This window comes from Tyto alba, unplaced genomic scaffold, assembly GCF_018691265.1.
Source record: "Tyto alba isolate M040663 unplaced genomic scaffold, T.alba_DEE_v4.0 Super-Scaffold_6, whole genome shotgun sequence".
NCBI classification, from domain to species: Eukaryota; Metazoa; Chordata; class Aves; order Strigiformes; family Tytonidae; genus Tyto; species Tyto alba.
Genome location: NW_024881327.1, coordinates 13,656,183 through 13,680,658, shown reverse-complemented (window position 1 = coordinate 13,680,658; position 24,476 = coordinate 13,656,183). Strand labels below are relative to the sequence as shown.

The 24,476-nt window shown below is 42.3% G+C and overlaps 1 protein-coding gene across 1 annotated transcript in view; it reads right to left on the bottom strand.

Annotated features, from left to right (window-relative positions):
• Window positions 1-24,476, bottom strand: part of BMPR1B (bone morphogenetic protein receptor type 1B) — an 86,239-nt gene that overhangs the window by 8,624 nt on the left and 53,139 nt on the right. The window contains exons 3-6 of the mRNA XM_042807596.1: window positions 12,411-12,513; window positions 11,324-11,426; window positions 4,944-5,040; window positions 4,002-4,140 (exon numbers count right to left, since the gene is read on the bottom strand). Coding sequence (XP_042663530.1) covers window positions 4,002-4,140; window positions 4,944-5,040; window positions 11,324-11,426; window positions 12,411-12,513 — 442 coding nt within the window. The remainder of the gene's footprint in view (window positions 1-4,001; window positions 4,141-4,943; window positions 5,041-11,323; window positions 11,427-12,410; window positions 12,514-24,476) is intronic.

Below are 24,476 nucleotides of genomic sequence, written 5' to 3'. Positions count from 1 at the left end.
CAGCATTGCAGATACCCTTCATAAAAATGGCAGACTCCATGTAGCAGATGGACTGATTCTACATTTACCAAGTTTTTACGACTCCAGAAAATCTTAGACAAATGGGGACTAATATATTCGCATAGGATTGGAGCATGTCCGCGGATCACATATTTCTAAAAGTTCACAAATAAACACTCAAGTAGATGGTGCAACACAACCCACTGGTGTACACGTCTGACTCGGCATCACCCTAGTATAACAGGAGATTAAAATGTCACCCTCTTGAGCTTCAGTATTGCCAGTTCAATCCACAGCTAATGATTTTTAAGTTGGTAGGATTTTACAAGATTTTGAAAGAAAATAACATTATAGCCTTCAATGCAAGTTTTCCATCTGCCCCAAGCAGTTGGCAAAACCTGGACAAATGTAGCTTCGAGGCCTCTTGGTTTTGCCACCCTGTATATACAATTTTCAAGCAGTTTATTGCAGCAAGCATGCACTGTCTGAATCTCTGTGAAATCATAACACATTTCATGTAATCCCAAATATTTTTGCAATCTTGGCTGACAGAAATAATCAAAACCTGTTTTTAAAATCATGTGCTTCATTTGTGGTCCCTGGGAGGTCCAGTGGAAACTACCAGTTTGGTAATGCAGAGCAAGACTGCCACAACCCCACTGCAGCATGAATGTATGTCCAAAGATGAACTGAAAACCTATTAGATAAGGTCCATCATCATTTATTTTGTATATAAACTACTGGTTTTCATATTAGACAATTTAAAGAAGAAAAACATACGGTGGCATTAATGCAAAGCTATTTCAAAAGTCCCAGCTTTCTTCTTCTTCTTCTGTCATTTAAACAGAATTCCATTTTGTCAGCCCTGCAATGTATTATTAGACTTCCAAGATGGTGGCTTCGGTGCCATTAATTCTTATTAACATCAGTGAATGCCAAGAACAGAGATTAGCCTTAATTTTTTAAATTGATTTATTTTCTTTTATATTCTCATATAGTGATTGAACAATAGTTATATTACACTGGAATTTTGCTGTAACATTTTGTAATGTTATTTTAGCATTGTTGCTTTCTATTTTGCCCATTTTAAAAATGCATCCTGAACAATAATGCAGTTATATCAAATAACTTAATTTGTGTAAATATATCTAATGGCATCATAAAGTACATGGAATTATAATACTTAATGATGAAAAGTTCCTTATTAAATTACATTAAGAAAATGAAAAACACATTTCTGTTATGGGTTTTCAGGCGGCAGAATGCTATGTGAAGGGCCTTAACCTGGTTTCCTCTTGCTAGAACTGGTCAAACGATTTCCTATGAGCAATTTATTTTATTTTAAGGAATTCAGCCCTTTCTTGATTCATTAACTGATTATGATTTCTAAAACAAATTGGTTAATCAAAATTGTTGGATGACTGATTTCATAAGCATGCTGAATGATATGCTCATGTGAATTATTTACACTGAGTGGGGTTGGGTTTTTTTAATTTCTTATCAAAACTGTATAATTTGCTGCTTGAGCTTAGTGAGCAGCGAAGTAAAGTTACATGGCCCTTTGTTTCCTCTCCCTGACTGGAATCAATCTAATTACCAACTATTTCTACTTTCTGCATTCTATTTTTCTGATGTTCAGCTAAATGTGTTCAGATGAAAATTCAGACAAACCAACCTTTTGTAACCTGAATATTTTGAACAGAGATTTTCATACCTATGACTGGGATGCAGTCCCTCAAAAAGCTAAATTAATTGGAAGAGGAATTAGGAAAAAAATAGTGAAAAGGTAGAGACCAAACTGTAATTCAGCAAACTCTTCATACAGACCACTGAAATAAATGTCCCCAGCGTCTAATCTCCTTCCCAACTTTGCATATGGATTCACAGAGGCAACAGCTTCACTTGCACTTCTTGCTCTGTCAAGGCCAATGGGGTTCTCCTTGTCTGCACAGACTTGATTGTGCACCCCAGTTTGTTGGCTTAGAGCCTTTATTTACAACTTACTGTATTATTTTTGTGGTTTAAAATTTGACTGGCAGCATTTGACTTGCAGCAAGCTTTTTCTGCCAGAGGTGCAAGCAGGTCAGGAGAAAGAATGCTTGCTGAATGTCAAAGTATTGATAAAATCTTGGTTAATGCTTGTCTTTGGTACAGTACTTGTGCCCATTAGAATAAATGTTCTTCACAGAAGGAAAACATTACTGTTTAGCATAAAGTGACATTTTGTAATAAATTTGTGGCTTACTTTGCCAAAACAATAACTTTGGATGTTTCAGTCTTTGCATAAGAAATAATACAGTTAAAAACAAACTCTTCCACAATAAAGTCTAGAGCATTATTGCCAGGCACTTTCTATATACTTGTTTCAGGCATGGGCCCAGAGGTATTAATCTGTGTATTTCTAGTGAGCCTGTAGCAGTTGTAGCTGTCTGGGAAATGCAGCAAACATCTATTACCAAGTGCAAGATTTATTATAGCTCTCATTTTTCTTCTCTTCCACAGAAAATCACTACTTAAAGGGAAAGTCTGGGGAAAAAATGTATGCATTTTCATAGGCAGAGAGGGGAAAAGAGTGCCTTCAGGAATAGTACATGGTCCAGTGGCTGCAAAGTCTCCAGAACTGAGAGAGGAGGACTGGCAGAAGAGAGACTGGTTTCTGGTTCACAGAGTACTGGCACAGTTCTGAGAGCTACTCAACAACCACCCAGTTGGGATGCCACCTCGGCCATTACAGCAGTTAATTAGCAGAAGTTAATTTTTCTGTCCACTGCAAGAGTAGACCTGGGGACATCAGTAAGACCGCAGATCCCATCTTCAACCAGCTCACTGGGACAGAGGAAGGCATAAACTACAAGCCGTGGCAACCAGGGTTGCTCCGGCTTTTTTGTCTCGAGAGCACCCTGGGACGAAGTATTGAGACATGTGCTGCTACGAGATGCCCCAGGGCATCTCCTGCCCACGGGGGGCTGCTGGAACACATCTTCTCAGAGGAGAACAACCACGTTCCTTGTTCCTTGCATTTGGTCTAAATTATTATATAATTTCTGAAACTGTAACATGTAGGAGCACCAAACGCAGACCAAGACTTTGATGTGATAGATGTTAGGGGGAAAAAAAAAAAAAAAAGAAAAAAAAAAAGCAAAAAAGCAAGAACCCCTCACAATTCAATCAACTGGAAGCTCCTATTAGGAATGATCCTAAATTGTAAGCATGATCGCTCCCTTTCCATGGCTGCTTGAGGGACACCAGTGTGGGATATGGCAGAGCTTTTTTAAAGACTAAACCTAAATGATGGAGTTTCTCTCAAAAGAGAAAAATGACCATGGATTTTCCATGCTCAGCACCAGTCACAGCACCCACTTGGCAGCTTGTCTTTTTTTCTCAATAGCTATGTTAATTGTCAGAAAATTGGATTTTTAAAAAAAGTCAGCACTTTATTTAGATGAGACTCTAAACACTTACTCCTGCCAGAACAAATTGAGTAGAGTCAGATTGTGGCCAACCACTCAGCCTGTTGCTTCATTTTAAGGAATTAACTTCCCATTTTATTTCTTCTTTAGGGTGTAGAAAAAACTTGTGTGGGCAAAAACCAGATAGTATGTAGCACTTGGAAACTGGACAACATCTACTGTAATAGGATCACTGCAAACTAAAAGGTTGGGGGAGACAGGAGGGACGTATCTCTGAAAAATTAAAATTAAATCCTGATGAATTTCTGTGAGATCTATTAGCCTGTACTTACCCTATGTTATCTAAAATAATAAATGAGCTGAGGTGAAGAAAACCCTAAGCTTTTTTGTCTTACTCTACATGAAAAAAAAAGTCTCCTGCTTCTAAAACACCTGTTCTCCAGCTTAAATCCTTGTCAGTTCTGGGAGAGAAAAAAACACTAAAAGAACAACTGAGGACACATAAATATAATTTCTTGCATCCTATTTTGTCTTTTCCCTCTAGTAATGTTTGCATTTTAAGCTTGTATTAAAAGAATACTGCTTCCTTACCAGAAGAGGGAGCCCAGAGCCACTCCCCGAGCTCTGGGACTGCTCGATCAAATCCTTCAGGGACTCTCCAGGGGGAATGTAGGTCTCATCCTGCTCCAGCCCGATGCTGTAGCGGGGCCTGGTCTCTTGGCGTTTGTATCTGCCGTTTTACATGTAAGTGAAATTAGCTTTGAGTACAATGAACACATGTGCAATGAATAATGCACATAGTCCTTCACATTTGCTTCATTTATAGACTCACAGCTTCCTCTGCTTCCCTGAGGAATATACTGGACTCACTGCCCAAAATTTTCAGTTTTATTTTTAGCATCTGTCTTCAGTATCAAAAGTCTAAGTATAAAACTCAAAGACCATGCAACCTGGTGTAAGTTTACAAAGCAACCAAGTGTTTTTATTTCAGAAATTTAAATATGTTCAAAACGCAGACCAAGTAAATAATTTTATTTTACTGACTGCAGTTGGTCTTTTAAGATCCAGAGGAAGTGAGGTTATGGGATCTGGGACTATTTAAAAAACGTGACAAATTATTCAAACATAATGTATGTAGGTTATGATAACATTCTAGGCATATTTACTTACATTCCTATAACCCTCTCACTCTTATGATCAGTTCTCCATCACATAAATACATTTAGAAGACTTAGGTTTATTTACCCCATATAAAATTTCTCCTGTGGCTTTCTTAGACTCAGTAAAGAATAATCTGTGCTTCTACCTGAATGGCTTTTTAGGAAGTTGGGCAAAAGATGATATATGAACGATATCACACAGTTATACCTTTGACTAGCATGAATAAACCACACATTTTTCCTCATCATAAAATTACAGTTTCTCTTTTTTCTTTTCCTTAAGGTCTAATTCCATTTTTTTAAATTCTTAAGTCTTTAAAATGATAAACATTGGAAGGAACATTAAGAAGCTGGTAAAGTATTCCTTATTTACCTGAAGTAGCAGAATATGATGATAAGAACCAGAAGTATACTGCAAACAGTGACCGAGATCAGCAGGGCCTTATGGTGAATGTTTCCTTCAGCAAAGTCTGGGGGAAAAAAACAAGGAAGGTGGTAAATTTGGAAATGGAGGTGGTACAAAGTCAGTATCAAAAGACACACACGCCTTAAAAAGTGCAGCAAGCACAAGTTAATTTCCTTTCTTTTCTACTGAAGTCCTGGGCGAGGCACCTCCGGATTCCACAGGCATTTTGTGTACCTCCTCTTTGACCCTTGCTGTCCAGGGCAGAACCGGCATCTCCAAAAGCGTGTTTGAGTTTTCAACCCTCACTCAGGCAAAATATCACCTTGGTTTGCAATTCCCTGTTTGGCTCAGAATGAAAAATCACTTAAGATCTGTTGCTCTGACTCTCTGTCTGTGTGATCAGCCAGGACATACAAAAAGTACTGCCTCTATCTTAAATCACTCTTATTAAGTAGCATCCCATTGAGCAGTTAATACAAAAAAATGAATAATTGCATTTGCCCTAGGAGGAAAGACACAGCAGACCATCCAACCCCCCAGAAGACAGGCCACTAGAGGCCTTGAAGTTTTATTTCCATCACTGCAAAATAATCCGTCTCTCGGATCCTGTTTGAAACACCTGAGCAGGAATTTTCCCCTCCATTCTCTCGACAGCAGCCCTGTGTGCCAGCAAGTCCTTCCTATGCTGGTGGGCAACACTATCCTTCCAGCAGCTATTCTGTAAAACACTTTGAAAATGAAATGTGTCAAGTAACTCATAGAAAATGCTGTTATTTAAAAACTATTAAAATGTTTCAGTCAGCCTTTACAGGGGAGACCCACGTTCTCCTTTAAAGCGTCCCATTAATCTTCAAATGTGTATTCTCAACTCAGGCAAGCGAATCTGACCTTCATGCACGCTCCTCTGCTGAAAAACAAAGAAACCAAGCACTATTCTTCTTTAACCTCCCCCACCCCCCCCCCCAAAGTCTCAAAATTATGGTGTTTCAGCATGCAGACACACATCCCGCCCTCCCGAAGTTACTATCTGGTGTAATGTAAATGAGGACTATGTTGTCTGACGCTCTCCCAGCCTTGCTGTCTTGCATCTTTCACGCTAATGCCCAACACATCGTAAAATGCAAGAAATCTATCCGTATCGACTCATCCTGGAACAGCACTATTACGTTTCAGATTTACAAGGGTAATGAGACAAGGAGATTCCTGAGGGACTCTTGGTTTACTGTCAGGCTCTTTTATTTTAAAGATCCAGTTTCTCCTTCTGTTTTTGCCCCCAAACTATTTCTTTCCTTCCCCTTTCCACTACAAACAGATTACCAACCAACGCACCTTTTGATCACACTGGTCATGTTTTAACCTGCCATTACTTGCTCCGGGAGCATTAACAATGTAAACATTCAAGACACGGCCGATGCCTTTGAAAGGGGACACTGACACGATGTCTATCAGGGAAACACTGAAGCCCATCGTTCTCCCTGTTGCAGCAGATTTCTACCTGGCCTGCCACTCCGAGTGGGCTGCGAGCAGAAACCGAGAGCCCACCGGGGAATCCAGACCTCTCTCGTGAAGGCGATGGCTGCCCAACAGGGCTAAGGGCTCTAGTTCATCCTCCGTAAGCAGCCTGTGTCAGCCAGCCACTTCCCTCTAAAATGTGTGGTTTGTAACAGTTTAAGATGTCGCAGCCCATCAGCTGAGGAGAGGGTAAACACAGCACACAGAACTATACAGCGGGATTTTTATACTTGGGAGAAACCCACGTATCTGTCCACAGTGAGGGTTTTCCTACTTCACAGAATAAGCCACAATGGAAGTCGGGCTTTTGGGCTTAGCAATAATGAATGCTGACGTCAGACACAGATGGAGGAATTCAGACCTTGCTCATACACGTGTATGCCAGACCAAAGCCATGGAAGTCTGCGCATTTATAGAGACACCAAGTGTCGCACTACCAGAACTTGTAAAGCACCCACTGTTGATGCTGCCTGTGTGTGTCCAAGTGCGTACATTTGGGAGAGGGACAATGAAGATGCTGGAATCTTATTCAAATTCCGATCATTTTAAATGATCCATACCCTGCGCTCCATGTTTCTAATGGGCTTCTCCCATTCAGAAAAATAAATAAAGACAGTGTGACCCTCCAGGAGGCCACAAGACATTTGGGAAGTGCTGGGTAGCTTTCAAACTTCAGACCCCAACATTGCAAAATTTTTTGGTACCGAAATGCAATTACGTGAAGCAAGCACAAGGAAAGCGTGCCAGATATAAAGGAACATGCCTTGATCTCCGTGCTGGGAGCGGCTGATGCAGACTGCAGCTCTTGCAGTAGGTGATGCCCCCCATGCTGGCAGTGTCAGCTAGCATAGCTTTAGTAGTGGCTCACTATGCACAGCACGGACGTGCAACTGGCTCTCACAGGGAAGGAGAATAACTTCCATATGTCTTGATATTTATTTGGCTACGTATGATGAGAGGCAATACTCAACGATAAGTGAGCTATTGTCTCACCTTTCAAATACTTCCTGCGTTTTCAAAGTATTTTGGCAGAATTTCATTTGCTTGCTCACTTGAGGACTTCATAAACCCACTGGCACATGGACAACCCAAGATTAAAAGCATGCCCCCATTCTTACACCAGCAGCGTCTGTTTGTTCTGCTGAACTGAGCCAGGCTGGTGCTGCTGGAGACCAACTCTTTTCTCCTCCTACAGCCCACGCTGTTCTCCACAGAGCAGTAGGACAAACCTCCTGTTCCCTGCACTATTTTTGGCACCTCCTTGACCAGATGAAGGGATGGGGCAGTCAGCTGTGAGTCCTCTTAATCACTGGCTCGCAGGTTCCGTGGTGAAGACTGTCATGGGTACCAGTCGGTGCCAGTTTGCATGATGGAGATACTCTATCCTTTAAGAAGTCCAGTGCTGTGCTTTTTAGTGTTATGTTACTTGGCAACTACAACATGCCAAGCAGCAGGGTTATGAGAATAAGCAGTAGCTTCCACAGAGGCAGCAGTGAACGATTACTAGGAGCACAGTGGGAGGAGAGCAAAACAAACACACGGTAGGTTTGGGAAGCTTCTTCACATACCTCAGCTGGCCGATAACAGTGAAGCCTGGCAAACGGCACGTTAACAGTTTTATGTTGTACAAAACCAGTGGTGCATGCTGGTGCCAGTGGTGAACAGTACAGAAAGGGAGAGATAGCAACAAAAGGAGGGTCTTCAGTGATACCAAGCTGCCTCTCAGTTGCTTCCCTGTGATTTCCCCCTCCTCCACCACTCATTCCCCTCACTCAGCCATCTGCAGGACCGTGCTGAGGGGCAGATTGAAAACACCACCCAGCAGGTTCAAGGGAGCAGTCAGCATATCAAAGGGAGAGGAGGTTCTCCTCCCTCCCCAGGTCCCTCCAGTTCACAATGTTACGGTTATCCAAGTAAAAACTGCAGTGAAATCTGAGGCATGGAGCCTATGTGCACACATCAAACCCCATCATTCCTCCAATCATTCCCTTGCCCATTCATCACTAGCTCTACAGGCAGGGAGCCAGACACGGTGGCACCACCACTTCTGCTTATATAGGCTCTAAATCAGTAAAGACATATTTCTCCTTTCGACTGGTCTCAGCCTGCGCTTTTGCTGGGATTTCCAGGAATATCTTTTATTGTTTAAAGCAGAGGTGTTGTATCAGACCCAATTATGACTCTCATTTCCTTAATAAGACAGATGTACAGCTGGGACGAGGAATTCATGGTTTCTCCGAGGTATTTTATTCTGCTAGTTCTGTACCGAGATGAGCTCAAAACCTAGGCTTAGCTGTTGTTTCTTCCATCTTGCTTAACAAGCCTTGCATTGAACACTGTTAATTCTTCTAGCTCCCACTTTCATGTATGCAGTCCTCCTTTCTTTTCATGGGACAGGGCAGGTAAAATCCACTTTCCAGCATGTCAGGTCTGGAAAAGCAGTCTGAGAACACAAGTCACTTGCCTCTGTAGATGTTACCTTGGTGCATAGGTCAATTTGCAGTTCAGCAATCTCTGACTTATAGCTGGACACTCTCCCTACATTGTTTCCCATGAGATATGACCTCAGACATAAGTTCATCAGAAGCCAAATTTCTGTTTCTTTGTTTTTTTTTTTTTTGTTTGTTTGTTTGCTTGTTTGGTTTTTTTTTGTTTGTTTGTTTGTTTGTTTTTTTTTTTTTTTTTTTAACTGCGGAGGAACATACATATTTTTCATGGAATCCTAGAGTTCAGAAGGTTGTTGCTAGAAGCTTGTTTTTAAGTTCATCTTCTCTTTCTTTGTACTTACAGTTTATGTTAAATTTTATATACAATTCTAACAGTACTCAGTCAATCACAGCCTACTCTAATGTTTCTAACACAAACAGTGATCACAGCCATAGTACCGGGCACTGGCAGTAGCGTGTATTTGTACACAGCATTTGCACCTGGTTGTAGTGAAGATCTACAGTTCAAACTATGGCTTCCCTCTGAGTGTTCATACTAGAATACAGCAACAACAAATTAAAACAGGCCTGGCACCAAGAATGATATATGTACTTGAGGCTTTAATAAAGGTGATGACTTCAGCCCTGTCCAGCCACATTTAATGAAGCAGCTCCTGAAATCTATTTCCACAATATACTACCAGGATACCAGTAGTGCGAGGCTTATTTCAAACAAAAGTCTTCAGAGTATGTTGAGTGAATACATTGCCTTTTTTTTTGTCATGCTAAAATAAACAATGCTGCAACACAGAGCAGTGAGAATCCTGTTCCATCTCTACGAAATTTTTCTTTCAACAAATATTCTCTCTACTATTTAATGGGTCTGCCACTGCAGTGCCCAAGTGGTGCTTTATTTACCTCATATACACACAGAGCAAAGCCAACATCGATTCAAGCAATTTCTGCTACTACCAAAAACTTGGTTTATTGCTCTCTGTATAAGCAGCATATAGCATTGCCAAATAACTAAAATCTTAATAAGGCAGATGTCTAGTGTTAGGCATTGGTTCAGTATTTTTAAGTAGTTTTAACATAGAATAAACTCAGTCAGCAACAAGAAGAAAACATGGCAGTGTTTTCCATACTGAAATGATATTTATTGATGTACTAAGTAAGTGTGAACAAATATTTACTTCCTTTTAGAGCTTCTCTCTCAGTCCAAAGAACTTTTTAAAATTAAAAAAACCCCAACAAAGTAGTACATAACTCTTACATTGAAAGTCAGATTTTTATGAGGTTTTGCTGACTTAATGGCTTGCTAGTAAACACTGAAATATTTACATACTACTCTCCATAGGCCTGATTCTGCAGCCCATCTGTGCAGAATTTCATGGGCGTGAAGGGAACAGCTTACACTAGTGAAGGCTTTCTCTGAGCATGCATTTGTGTAAGTATCTGCTGTTTACATAACTAAGAGTGCATCTACACACTAATCTGAATATTCAGTTCAGAATGCCATGATTACAAACTCTCCTGCAACCTTGAGCTGACTCTTGCAGACTAAACTCAATGCTGACCACCACAAATCTTGGTCATTGCTGCCAATGCCAAGAGTTTACAATGGATGAATTTACACTTACTTAGGAATGCACTTCTATAAAATGTGTTCTGCAACATCCAGCCAAAATAGTTCTGCCAACTTTCAGAAAGTGATGTTTAAACAAGCAAACAAAAAAGCTCAAAGCTTGCCCCAAAATCTACTAAGTTAATACACGTCCATTTATTCTCAAATAACATATAAAAAAAATTAATCAGTGCATGAGTTCTTACCTACATTCTATTTTCAGCTACATCTTTCAAGTAGAAAATCCACTTTAGTGACTAGCTATTGTCCTAGTGCTGGATTATCAGGTCTTTCAAATAAGAAAAGCTTAATGGGCTTCAGTCAACTTGAACTGACTGATTAACCACTGGAGGCTTGGTCCCAGATGTGTGTGGAGTTATGAACAACAGTAATGCATGTTGTAGGGACTAGAAAGAGGATTCAATTTTATTATCAGGCTAAAAACATACACAGCAAGAAGCATCCTTTGCCATGACTAACATACGTCTTTGGGATGATCACTGATAGGCATCAGGTCTGTGCTAGGATCATATCCCGTGACTTTAATGCATCTGGTGCTCACTGCATGCATGCAATAAGAATAATAGTAAGTATCAGCAGCCGCGGGTCAAGGCACCGCTCCCCACATGACCTACAGGAATTCAGCAATACTGTTTAATGCAGTTTATCTCTCTAATCATGTGCAGTTGGAGGAAGGTGCTTTGGTTTTGGCTTTGTTTCTTCCTAAGGCACAAAGAACAACAGAAGGAAAAGATCAGTTTGGGACTGGATCTACTTCCCCTTACCTCGATTTTTCAGCGGTGGCAGCGTAGGGTGAAGGTGTTTATTACAGTAATCTTGGCCTGTGCAACATTCGATAGATCTTCTTTGGTGTGGAATAGGAGTGTCCTGCAAGAAACAATTTGAGAGAAAGCAATAAATTATCTGTATTGTAAACATATAACATCATACTGGCACTTGAGAAAAAGATGTGCTTGTTGTCTGGACTGCAGTCTGCTGCAGATTTCTAGGATGTGTGGAGCAAAGATTTCTGCTACTGAGCATATCCAGCAACATTTAATCTAGATAATTAAGAGATTAATTCACTCCTAATGCATTTGTATTGGTGCCCTAGTGCTGCAGAAGGGACTGACTGACTAATGGTGCAAGACAGAACTGTGAAAGTCACATACGTCCACCAGTTAGACTTACATTACAAAAATACGTTAATGTGAGTATTTGAAACAGTTTAGCCAGAATAATACCAGTATTGCCGTGTGGACTAATTTAGCTGCTGCTCTGGCTTTTATGGGAAGCTGGGTAAAATACCTCCCATGGACCTTGATGGTTAGACTGTTCTTGCACTCATGTAAAATCATTCATGATTAACATTAGGAAAGCCAAACGCTTTAGAGCCACCGTGCTCTATTGTCCATACCGCTTCCATTCCTGCAGTGGGATTTGCACTCAGAGATTTGCATCAGGTGATCACTGTACTCAAAGGGAATTTCTGGCACCAGAAATCTAAAACCAAAGTGCAACTGCGTAAAAGACATAAAGGTTATTTGATGGGCCGCAGCAACATCTTAACTAGCTTCAGCTACCATGGAGACTTTGGGAATTAGACTGCATTTCTCTAAATTCAAACTTCCTCTGAACGGGAGTGTTACTATTAGCAGCAGTCCAAACTCAAAAACTTAAGTTATTGTTAGGAGCAACTATAACATCACCATTCAGGGATATAAATGCACTCCCCTCAGCAATCAATGTGGAACAACTATCTGCCAAATGAACAGAAGTGAAAAACATGGGCAGAGTAATGTCTGTTGACTGCACTTCAATTGAAAGCTATCAAAAAGCCAAGTGATTCTCTGGCAGCAAATGCTTTCTTACCCGACATTGGAAGTCCGAGCCCTCTAACCCAAGACATCCCTTGGTGACTAAATGTCCACCAGACTCATCTTCTTCTATTATGGTGAAGCAGTAGCCATCAGTGCTGAGGATTGGAAAGAATGAATCAGGAAAAGGCTTTGAAGTGAAAAATGTGCTGCTGAATATAGTCTTAACATTGCTTCTTGCAAGGCAAACCTGCCATTAACAAACCAAGGTACCAAGGCAGGCTGGAAGACTCAGGCACCCAAGGCAACCTCCTGCATTGCAGTTCAACAGCCGACAGCACTGCAGCCCTGCTCTTGCACACACAAAGGAGGCTCTGCCTTGGAGCAGACACGCTTACCTTTCCAACACTTCACAGCTATAAACCCCTCTAATAAACATCCCAATTCTCTGCCTATGGTCATGATTGTGTTAAAACTTTGGAGACCGACATAAGTGCAAGCACCAGAGCTACAGCAGGACTACCTTGTGCGTGGGAATGGCGTGGATAATTGCACCACGGTGGAGACATGAAGAAAGAAGCATTTTTGAGATACTAAACATAAAATATTATTAAGAGTGATTTGTGATTCCTGTTTTAACCATGTTACAAACTGCAACACTCTTGTGTATGAGTCCTTGAGTTACCATCAACACCCTTCATAACTGTTTACTTGGGCTATAAGCCTAAAGTGATCCATAATGCTTCCGTTTACAAGAACGTGCACCAGGGAGGACAAGTATATTAACAGATGGCTAGATGGTGCTGGTGATAAATGTCCTTCCCCTATGAAGGTCAAATGCCTGAATGATATGGAAAGAGGGAGAGGAAGGCACAAAAAGTGTGGCTGTATTTTACTGTGACTGCTGTACATTAATTTCTCAGCACTCTGAGGGAGATACGTAACATGTAGAAGAAACACAAATTGACTGATTTGCAGGAAGAAGATCCAAAAATAAAGAAAAAACTCTTTAAGACATTTAAGTCACATAAAAATAAAATATTCTGTTATTTCCCCTGGAAAAGAACACTGGTTATTATGTGAAATGAGTATTTTTCAGAAGAGAAGAAACAAACTCAGTTAAAACAAGGAAATAAAAAGAAAAAAGGATTAGAAAATTTAAACACAGCAAAATTTCAGATGATTTTCTCCTTACTTGAATGAAAAGAGAGTCTAACAGAGCAACAACAGTAAAGGCAATGAAGATGTAGGAAACGAGAAGCACGGTTACACATATAAGAGATAAACATAGTTTGTAAGTATTAGCTACACGACAGACAGATGCTGGATAGGATCATGTCAAACAATTGCTGTGGTGTATTTTTATATTAGTCATGCAGGGTCTAGCCACAGTAAGCTTATTACTTCAAATAATAATCTATCATGGGTTATTGACTTCTGGATTTGAAAAGTAACCAGTTGCATGGTACAAATTACTTTATTGGAAAAGCGAGAGATGACTTCTACCCTTCTTTGACATTGTACATACGAGTAAGGCAAAGGAGACAGCAACCCTTTTGGGCAACAACCACCTCGATTTCATTGTTTAAGCTTAAAAGATAGGAACAATATGATTGCCAAGAAGAGAGACTGTAAGGAATCCATTAGAGTAGAATATTGTATTAGATTAGATTTTATTTGTTTGCATGGTGCCTTTGATTCAACGTAATGAGTAAGTTTAACCCAGGGGACAGAGCAACAAAACAATAAATTGCAATCAAGTGAAACACAAAAATAAACTCCACAGCTAACAGTCCCGGCAAAACCCAAAACACTCAGTTCACCAAAGGAAAAGTCAAATTGTTTGCAAAAGGGAAAAAAGAAGCAGGGAAGTCAGCAGTTTTATTTCTTTTTTTTTTTTGTGACTTGCCATGGGACTCTGATTCATAGCTCATTTCTGAAAATTAAATTCAGACTCCTCAAGCACTTTAGTCCCTATGAAAATTTCACTCCAAATTTAAAAAGACAAACAAAATCAGATTGGATAGAGCAAAACATAAAAGTTATAAAGCTCCAACAATAAGGATAAGTCATGCTCTTTATAGACAATAGTAGAGTAATGAAGAAAAAGCGTGAGATAATTACAAACAGGAACACTGAGCAGAATAACGTTGGTACCACATGTTTCTACCTCTCAGAAAAAAATAAAACAAAAAGCTCTCATGCAATGTAAGAACTTGTTACATTATTGAAATTTTCTCATGTGTTTGGGCAAGAGGTAGAAGTGACTCTTCTGAAAAGAAAGAAGTCTCTCTTACCTGCTTCCCCCTCCCACCCCCAACCTCTTCTCCTGGTTCACAAGATGTCAGATGAAGCAGACACTGCCAATAAAGGGCAGGGCATAGCCCTGCTGTTTTACTGATTACCCTACCTCATACCTGCCCATGGTAGAAATGAAACTGTTCTTAACTATTATAACAAGTCAGAAACCAGACAGGTAAGTTTGCATTGTCTCCAATTTTATGTTTATTTTGGTGACTGCATGAATAAAAACATATGTACATCACTGACGCATGCAAAGCAATATGAAAAACCTATTCTCCACTTCCCAGCAAAAATTTGTAATACAGAATTATTATTTTCTTAAACTCCGTAATTTGAATTCTGCTTAATTTGATTCTGTGAATGGTGTGTAAAGAAGGAACTCAGCCTGACGTTACTGAATGCATCCAGGTACACATCCACTAACCTTTTCCACTAAATCACCACCTTTTTAGAGTGTGGTGCAGGAGAGTGATTAAATACATTTTGTATGTGATCACTAATAAGCACGGATTTGGTATGTCACATATTTGCCAAGATTGAATTTTTACAGCCAAGTCAAACGCCAGGAAAATAGAGGGAATTAATAGCAGAAACACTGACAGACACTGGTGTAGAAGGTGCTGCTACAATTACAGATCACCAGAAAGAAAGATGTGATCTTAACTGAGACCTTCACTAAATGTCAGAAGAGAGGAACAGAGGCCAACAGCTTTGCAGCTGCTCACGCAGATGACCTCACTGGCCAACAGCCATTTCTCGCAGAAGATGCAATACCTCAGCTACCAAAACTTGACTGCTGAAGGTTTCCTGTCCTGCTGTGTGTGTGTGTGACGCAGCCAGGGATGACAATATATTACATGGAAAAGTAACATCTTTCCCTTGTTCAGCGCCTATCACAAACAGATGGGTTAAATAACTTGATGAAAAGATTCCTTATCTTTAATTTTATTTGCAATTGAGTCCATATGAGTATTATTATTTTTGTCCACTCCTCCTCTTTATGCTCCTGGTTTTGATATCGGAAAGAGCTACAGCATCTTTTAATTTCCGTCCAAAGCAACATGACAAATTTCTGCACTGTTTCTAAAAATTATCAAAAAATGTTAGATTATATTATGTATAGTAACTGGGAAGTTCATATTCTTCTGTAAAGGCTGACTGAAATAATCTAACTGGAAAATTGGCTGACTCCCAATTTGCATCTAATTCACATATTTTGTTGCATCCTTCTCTTAAGGAAGATGATGAAGTCCAAATTTAGCAAAACACTGTCTTTGAACACCATCCATAAAAGGAAGAGTCACTGTAAATGTGTTCAACACAGGCTGATTTTTCAGAAGAAAATAATACAGTTAGTGGCTGTGCATCAGGGAAGTAACATGAAAAGCAAGCAAGAAGAGCATTACACAGTTGTTGAGCCAGATGCACCTTCAGATGCTTGCAGAGCTACTCTGAAGGCAAGGGGAGACATACAGCTGTAACAAAGCGAAGAAGTTGGCTCACAGTGGGCTACAGTTTCTAGTCTCCAAGATGGAAGTGCTGGTCCTACCACACACGCTCTGCTCTGTATGGTACCTTTTGTCTCGTGGGGTACTCAACGATGGCCCCACACACAGAGAGAAAGGAGGGCCCCCAACATCCTAGTAAAGCATCTTTTTCTGTATTGTATCTAGGCCTATCAATCAATATTTTCTCCATACTACCTGTCTGTACTATTCTCCCAGGACTGAGACATGATCTAGTCTACCAAATGTGTCTTGCATTGTTCTACTAAATCACAAATCAAATCAAACAGTTCTCCCTGACAAGTGGGGTCACAATGAAGAAAACAAGCCATTATATGCCAACCTGTGAGGGAGAGACCTAGAAACTGTCCAAGCTGCACACAGAGTATGAAATTTGACAAGTCTGTAGACCTGATAGCACAACTCGGCATATGGCAATAGCACCAAGCATGAGCACCTCTGCATTTTCACCAGGGCTCTCTAACACCTTTCACTTACCTGTAAAATCCATCTCAGTAGATGTGAGAACTATCAAGAAGCAAATAGTAAATATAAAGTTATTTGTCTTCCTCTTTTCATTTTCCCTTTTTCTTTTACTCCTTTCGTCTCCAAAATTTAAACACAGACCAAATGTTTTTTTTCCACTTGACCTTAAGATTACGCTGCAGTTGAATTTGTATGATATAGCTTCTTCTTTAATACTAGGACAGACTTTACATGGATATTTGCCATTTTGGTAATTTTTTTATTATAAGTAAATTCAGTATGCAAGGGAAGCCTTAGGTTTTCCAGCGTTTTCTGTACAGTAACACAAAAGTACTCCCACATGCTAAAAAACTATCAGAGAGACACACAACATGTCTCAGTATAGGGAGACTGGACTTGCATTACTATTTAGCTTGAGGTTTATATTAAATACCTGATGGGCAAGCCCTGAACAAAACTAAGAACAAGGAATTTCTGGGGCACAGTTGAAAAGCATGGGAAGGGGGCTTTGCACTTCAAAACTTGTGGGGTGAAGTCACCTACTGAGCCACATATGAGATATACAGCCCTGCCAGAGACAACAGGTAAAGACTGCAGCTTGCAAAAATTTGTCTCTGTTCGACCTTTGGCTTTTTGTTTTAATCATCAAAGGGAACTTGACTGCCTCTGGTACAGCCCTGTATGAAGGATTACATTAAAAAGTAAAAATAAACATAAAAAAATTTGAAAAGCTTACTTGTAAGATCTCACCATAGCTCCTTTATCAGAAAAGGTTCAACTTTACCCTAAAAACTAAAGTTGCTAAAAAAAAAAAAAAAGCTGCCTGAACTCAGTGCTTTAGCCCACTGTTAAAGTCGTCTTCCTTCTGCATACCAAATTACAAAGAAAATTCAATCCTATCATCTGGAGAACAGGAGAATGAAAATAACATCACTCAAGTGAATCATCATCTCTGGTAACACTGAAAAAGCAACTTAAGTTTTTTATTGCTTTAGATAAACAAAGCTACCTCAAGACACAGTTGGGCAGAAACACGATCAAGACCAGTAGGCAACACGTAAGAAATTAAACTCTATCAGCTTGATCTTTAAAACTGTCAACATTTATTTGTGAATGGAAAATAAAGTACAAGGCACCTAATCGGCTTCTGCCTTTCCTGCAATCCCATTACAGTCAAAGCCAATTAAATGTAACACTACTTTTTAAAATATGCAATTAATTATGATTAGACACAACTGCCCGTGCATTCACTTTGTACGCACAAAACTTGAAATCGAACAGTAGAACAAGGTCGTGCTTGTGTTCAAAACAGCTTTGAGCTTCTTTTCTGAAAGCCCTTTATGAATTGCACACATGTTCAGAAAGAGTAAAGGGAGTAAAGGTTAACACACCCTTTACAAGCAGAGAATTGCAAACCTTCTGCAAAGATCTTAATTGCCAGCACACTACAATTGCCTGGAGTGTCCTCACCTGGGACACCCCCCACCCCCCCATACACATCCCCTGCCCAGGGGCCCTATTAAGCTCAGGTCTGAGCAGCCAACCCCTCCTCCCCCACAGTCATGATACAGGAGTGCCTGTTCACAGCCTGGTCTCCTGCCTGGATCCTGACCACTGCAAGCCGTGTGAAGGGCCATCGAGGGAGTCACGTCTGCCTGTTGCACTCACGTACCCTTCGGGAAAAGGAGCCCTGGTGGGTGAGGATATGGCTGGACCTAGCACTGTCCTCAGCTCCAGGCTTGGCCCCCTTTCACTGCTCCCTGCCACAGGCTCTCCCTGGATGAGATGACCCTGTAATGGATCTTCCAAAACTTGTTGTGCTTGTGGATTGCCCCATTTTTCAAAGCACGTTCTAACTAGAGCTACTGCTTTTCTGTTGATATAGAAAGCAATCTGCATTTTAAACTGCAGTGTTATCCTTAGCTCCCTGAAGTATTACTGGACTTAAGCTGCGGAAGTATAAAAGAAAAGGAAATTCTGTATAGGAACACAGCAGGCTGTTAGAGGATTTGATACAGATGTGGTTAAAGAATACTGACTTCTAAATTTCTAAAAATACAATCATGGAGAGGATTTTAAATGGCCACCAGATGTCCTAATTTTTACATAAACATTCAGACTACTGGTGCTACAGGCAGTATCTATACTTTAATAGATAAATACCTATGGTAGCAGACCAAAATATTCAGGTGGGATGGCAGCCTGCTTTTTATGAGACAATTTTAACAGTGATTGCAATAGGACTAGCTATTTTATTCTGAGAGTTTTAATTTAAATACAGCTGGAAATGCTTTTTCATTGATCTTTCAGAGACTTCCTTGCCCCTGGGCACACAAAGGACTTTGGTGAGAGCCCTGGTAGGGACAGTGATGCTCTCCAGAGCCCAAGCCCTGGCTACAGATGTGCCTTGTGCATCTCCTGGGTGTCAGAGCTTTGCCAGGCCCTTGAGTGCCCCAGCATGGGCTGGCTCATCCCTGCAGGGTTGGTAGATACAAGCTCTACAGGTCCAAGCACAGCCCAAAGCTTAACAGACTGACAAAAGATTTTTTTTTTTTTTAATATAAAATGTAAAAGACATTTCAGTGGCTACATCCAAGGGAAGCAGATAATGAATGCAATAATTCATAATCCAGAGCAGTTCATTTATTCTTCAGACAAACAGTGTGATCAATACTGCTTGAACTTCAATACGGGAAAACTTCCTTTAAAGTGAGGTTCAATGAGAATTCCTGAGTGCTTTAAAACTGTACCAACACTTGTTGGGGGTAGGATGAAATAGGAAAGTTACTGCCTGACTAGCAGGAGGCATACAAAACACAGGGGAAATTAATAATCCCTGTGTCCTGGTTGGGGCTGGAATAGAGTTCCTGTTCGTTTTAGTAGCGGGAGGAGCTGCAGCCCCCTGAGACCCCAGGGGCTCCCCAGGTCCCAGTGCCCTCACCTGTGTGCGGGGGTGGGGGGAGCACAGCTGGAGGGCTGGGCCCCGATTGGCCGATAGTCCATGTCATGTGACCTTGCGCTCACCATATAAAGGCAGCAGAGGGCTGGGAGGGGCTGCCACTTCCCGGAGTGTGGCTGTGGGGCCTTGGTGTTGGAGATCACCGGCGGGAGCAGGTGGGTGTCGGTCGGCGGGTGGTGAGCAGCTGTATTGTACATTACCTGCTGATATTGCTGTCAGTGTATTATTGTGTTACTGTTATTAAACTGTTTTTATCTCAACCCACGAGTCTCCCTTTGCCCCTCCGATTCCCTCCCCATTCCCAAGTAGGGGGAGGGTGGGTGAGTGACTGTGTGGCATTTAGCTGCTGAGTAGGCTCAAACCACAACAGTCCTTTTTGGCGCCCAATGTGGGGCATGAAGGGTTGAGATAACAGATTTGATCTGTGGGTACTATCAAGTTTGTTATAATGCTGACTGCCCATCCTGTTATAATGTCATTTGCTTGGCTACTAAAATCGTGGATTTTGTTGCTGCAGTTGTGTTATACATCACATTACTTACCATATGTAGTCCCCATGTTGCTGCTTATTACCCGTGGGAATTGGATTAAGATTTTTGCCTTGCTGTATTATGTAACTCTAATTTATGGCATGATAAAATTTTCAGTCCTGGGAGTTATGGGGCACCTACTGGAGTGGGTTAGTAACTATACCCTCCACCTTTTCTCCTCGGAAAGCCCACTCAAGGGGGAGATACCTTTTTCCATCTTCCCCTTCTCCAAGCTACTTGCAAGTATACTTGAGAATGCTGAGAACTCTGAATATCGATGGAATGCTCATATTAGTGTTGTTGTCTTGTTTCTGGAAGCTGTAGTGTTCCTGAATGTGGTTCAGGTTCTGTTTTGGGTTAAGCAGCTGTTTCTGAATACCACCCAGAGGTCTACCCCAGGGTTGCAGAGTTATGAGTGGCTGGGGGTGTGGGGTAGCATGGGCAAGTATCTAGGACAGTGGGGACCTCCAATGTTTTGGAACTTCACCCCTGAACAAGTGCGGGATCCTGAGAAATTAGTGAAATATTTAGAAAAGGTGTGCTGTCATCCTGACACCTCAAGAGAGATGCAGATCATTGCAACGTGCTGGGGCCTGGCCCATGCCTACCGAACCCTGCTTGCCACTATGCAGTACCCTCAAAAGGAAGACGTCCTGGCATCTGCGAGCAAAGCAACCGGCACTGCAACCACTCTGACACCCCCACCAGGCACTGCAGCCACTCCAACTGAGGCGACAGACACTGCAGCCAATCCGACCCCTACGATAAGTACTGCGGGTGAACGGGAGCATCAATCCACAACAGTATCAGTTGCTCCCATACAGAAAAAGAAATACACTAAAAAATCCCCTCGCATTATAAAAGATGATGGTGAACCAGGGCCCTCACAAGAACAGGAGGAGGAGGCAGAGCCAGTGGTAATCACCTGATCTCTATCCCTGAGTGAACTATGAGACATGAGAAAGGATTTCAGCCGCCATCCAGGCGAACACCTCCTTACCTGGCTGCTCCGATGCTGGGTTAGTGGTGCCAACAGTGTGGAATTAGAAGGTAGAGAAGCCAGGCAACTGGGATCCCTGTCCAGGGATTCAGGCATTGACAAGATTATTGGAAGAAAGACACAAACGCTCAGCCTTTGGAGATGACTACTGTCAGGCGTGAGGGACAGATATCCCTTCAAGGAAGATCTTACATGTCACCTAAGTAAGTGGACTGCCATGGAGAGAGGTATCCAATACCTGAGGGAACTGGCTGTGCTGGAGATGGTTTATTATGATCCAGACGATGCGCGGCTACCCACAGACCCAGATGAAGTTCAATGCACCCGGCCCATGTGGCGGAAGTTTATACGGAGTGCTCCATCATCACATTTGAATGCACTAGCAGTATTGACTGGAGAGACGAAGAGGGACCAACTATGGATGACTTGGCTCGCCGACTCCGGCACTACGAAGAAAGTCTCTCTTCTTCCATCGTTGCGGCTGTGGAGAAACTGTCACAAGAAGTCCAACAACTCAAAGAGGACATGTCCTACTCTCCACCTCCACAGACTAAGGTCTCGGCTATCAGGAGCAAACGACTCCCTACTCAAGCGAGACGGTATACACCACGGGGGAACCTATGGTATTACCTGTGTGACCATGGAGAAGATACGAGGAAATGGGACGGGAAATCCACCTACGTTCTAAGAGAGCGGGTCCGAGAGTTGGAAGGAAGAATGGCTACAAATCAAGGTTCTTCCAGGATAAGTGCTGCTCCAGTCTCAGCTAATCAGTTACCCAAACAGCGTAGAATTGACTTTGCTCCTGATCCTATGAGGAGAACTTCTGAGTCGTACTTACAAAAAGTGAGTAACCAGGATGAGACTGAGGTTCGCACAGACCACACTAACCCCTTCATCAACAGTGGATACTATGAGCAGCATTAGAGAGGCCCTGCCTCCAGCCAGGTGGAGGAGAGGGACAGTCGTGTTTACTGGACTGTGTGGATTCGATGGCCTGGCACATCGGATCCCCAGGAGTATAAGGCTTTGGTGGACACTGGTGCCCAGTGCACCCTGATGCCGCTGAATTTCCAAGGAACAGAGGCTATCTGTATCTCAGGAGTGACAGGAGGTTCTCAACAGCTGACTCTGGTGGAGGCTGAGGTGAGCCTAACTGGAAATGAGTGGCAAAAGCACCCTGTTGTAACTGGCCCGGAAGCTCCCTGTATTCTTGGAATAGATTATCTCTGGAGAGGGTATTTTAAGGACCCAAAAGGGTACCGGTGGGCTTTCGGTATAGCTGCCTTGGAGACAGAAGAAATTAAACAGCTGTCCACTCTGCCAGGGCTCTCAGAGGATTCTTCTGCTGTGGGACTACTGAAGGTCGAAGAGCAACAGGTGCCGATCGCTACCACGACTGTGCACCGACGGCAATATCGCACCAACAGAGACTCTGTAGTTCCCATCCACCAACTGATTCGTCAACTAGAGAGCCAAGGGGTGATCAGCAAGACTCGCTCACCCTTCAACAGCCCCACATGGCCAGTGCGGAAGTCTAATGGGGAGTGGAGACTGACAGTGGACTATCGGGGCCTGAATGAAGTCACACCACCGTTAAGTGCTGCTGTGCCAGACATGCTGCAGCTTCAGTATGAATTGGAGTCAAAGGCAGCCAAGTGGTACACCACCATTGATATCACCAATGCCTTTTTCTCCATCCCTCTGGCAGCAGAGTGCAGGCCACAGTTTTCTTTCACCTGGAGGGGTGTCCAATACACCTGGAACAGACTGCCCCAGGGGTGGAAACACAGTCCCACTATTTGTCATGGACTGATCCACACTGCACTGGAACAGGGTGAAGCTCCAGAACATTTACAATACATTGATGACATCATTATATGGGAGAATACAGCAGAAGAGGTTTTTGAGAAGGGAGAGAAAATAGTTAAAATTCTTTTGAGAGCTGGCTTCGCCATAAAATGGGGTAAAGTCAAGGGCCCTGCACAGAAGATTCAGTTTTTAGGAATCAAATGGCAAGATGGACGTCGTCAGATTCCAATGGATGTGATTAATAAAATAACGGCTATGTCTCCACCAACCAGCAGAAAGGCAGTACAAGCTTTCTTAGGTGTGATAGGCTTCTGGAGAATGCATATTCCAAATTACAGTCAGATCGTAAGCCCTCTTTATCAAGTGACCCAAAAGAAAAATGACTTTTTATGGGGCCCTGAACAAAAGCAAGCTTTTGAACAAATTAAACAAGAAATCGTTCATGCTGTAGCCCTTGGGCCAGTTCGGGCAGGACATGATGTTAAAAATGTGCTCTACACTGCGGCCGGGGAGAATGGCCCTACCTGGAGTCTTTGGCAGAGGGCACCAGGGGAGACCTGGGGTCGACCCCTGGGATTCTGGAGTCGAGGATATAGAGGATCTGAAGCCCGTTATACTCCAACTGAAAAAGAGATACTGGCAGCATATGAAGGGGTCCGAGCTGCTTCAGAAGTAATTGGTACAGAAGCACAGCTCCTCTTGGCACCCCGACTGCCGGTACTGGGCTGGATGTTCAAAGGGAAGGTCCCCTCAACACATCATGCAACTGATGCTACGTGGAGTAAGTGGGTCGCGCTCATCACACAGCGGGCTCGAATAGGAAACGCCAACCGCCCAGGAATACTAGAAGTAATTACAAATTGGCCAGAGAACAAAGACTTTGGAATGTCACCAGAGGAAGAGGTGACCCGAGCTGAAGAGGCACCGCCATATAATGAACTACCAGATAATGAGAAGCGATATGCCTTGTTTACCGATGGGTCCTGTTGCATTGTAGGGAAACATCGGAAGTGGAAGGCTGCTGTGTGGAGCCCCACACAACGGGTCACAGAAGCTGTTGAAGGAGAGGGTGAATCCAGTCAATTTGCAGAAGTGAAAGCCATCCAGCTGGCCTTAAGTATTGCCGAGCAAGAAAAATGGCCAGTCCTTTATCTCTACACTGATTCATGGATGGTGGCAAATGCCCTGTGGGGGTGGTTGCGGCAGTGGAAACAGAGTGGCTGGCAGTGTAGAGGCAAACCCATCTGGGCTGCTGACTTGTGGCAGGATATTGCTGTTCGAATAGAGAACTTGGTTGTGAAAATATGCCACGTAGATGCTCATATACCCAAAAAATCGAGCAATGGAAGAACATCAAAACAACTACCAGGTGGACCAGGCTGCAAAGATTAAGGTGGCCCAAGTAGATCTGGACTGGCAGCATAAGGGTGAAAAATTTATGGCTCGTTGGGCCCATGACTCCTCGGGCCATCAAGGAAGAGACGCAACATATAGATGGGCTCGTGACCGAGGGGTGGACCTAACT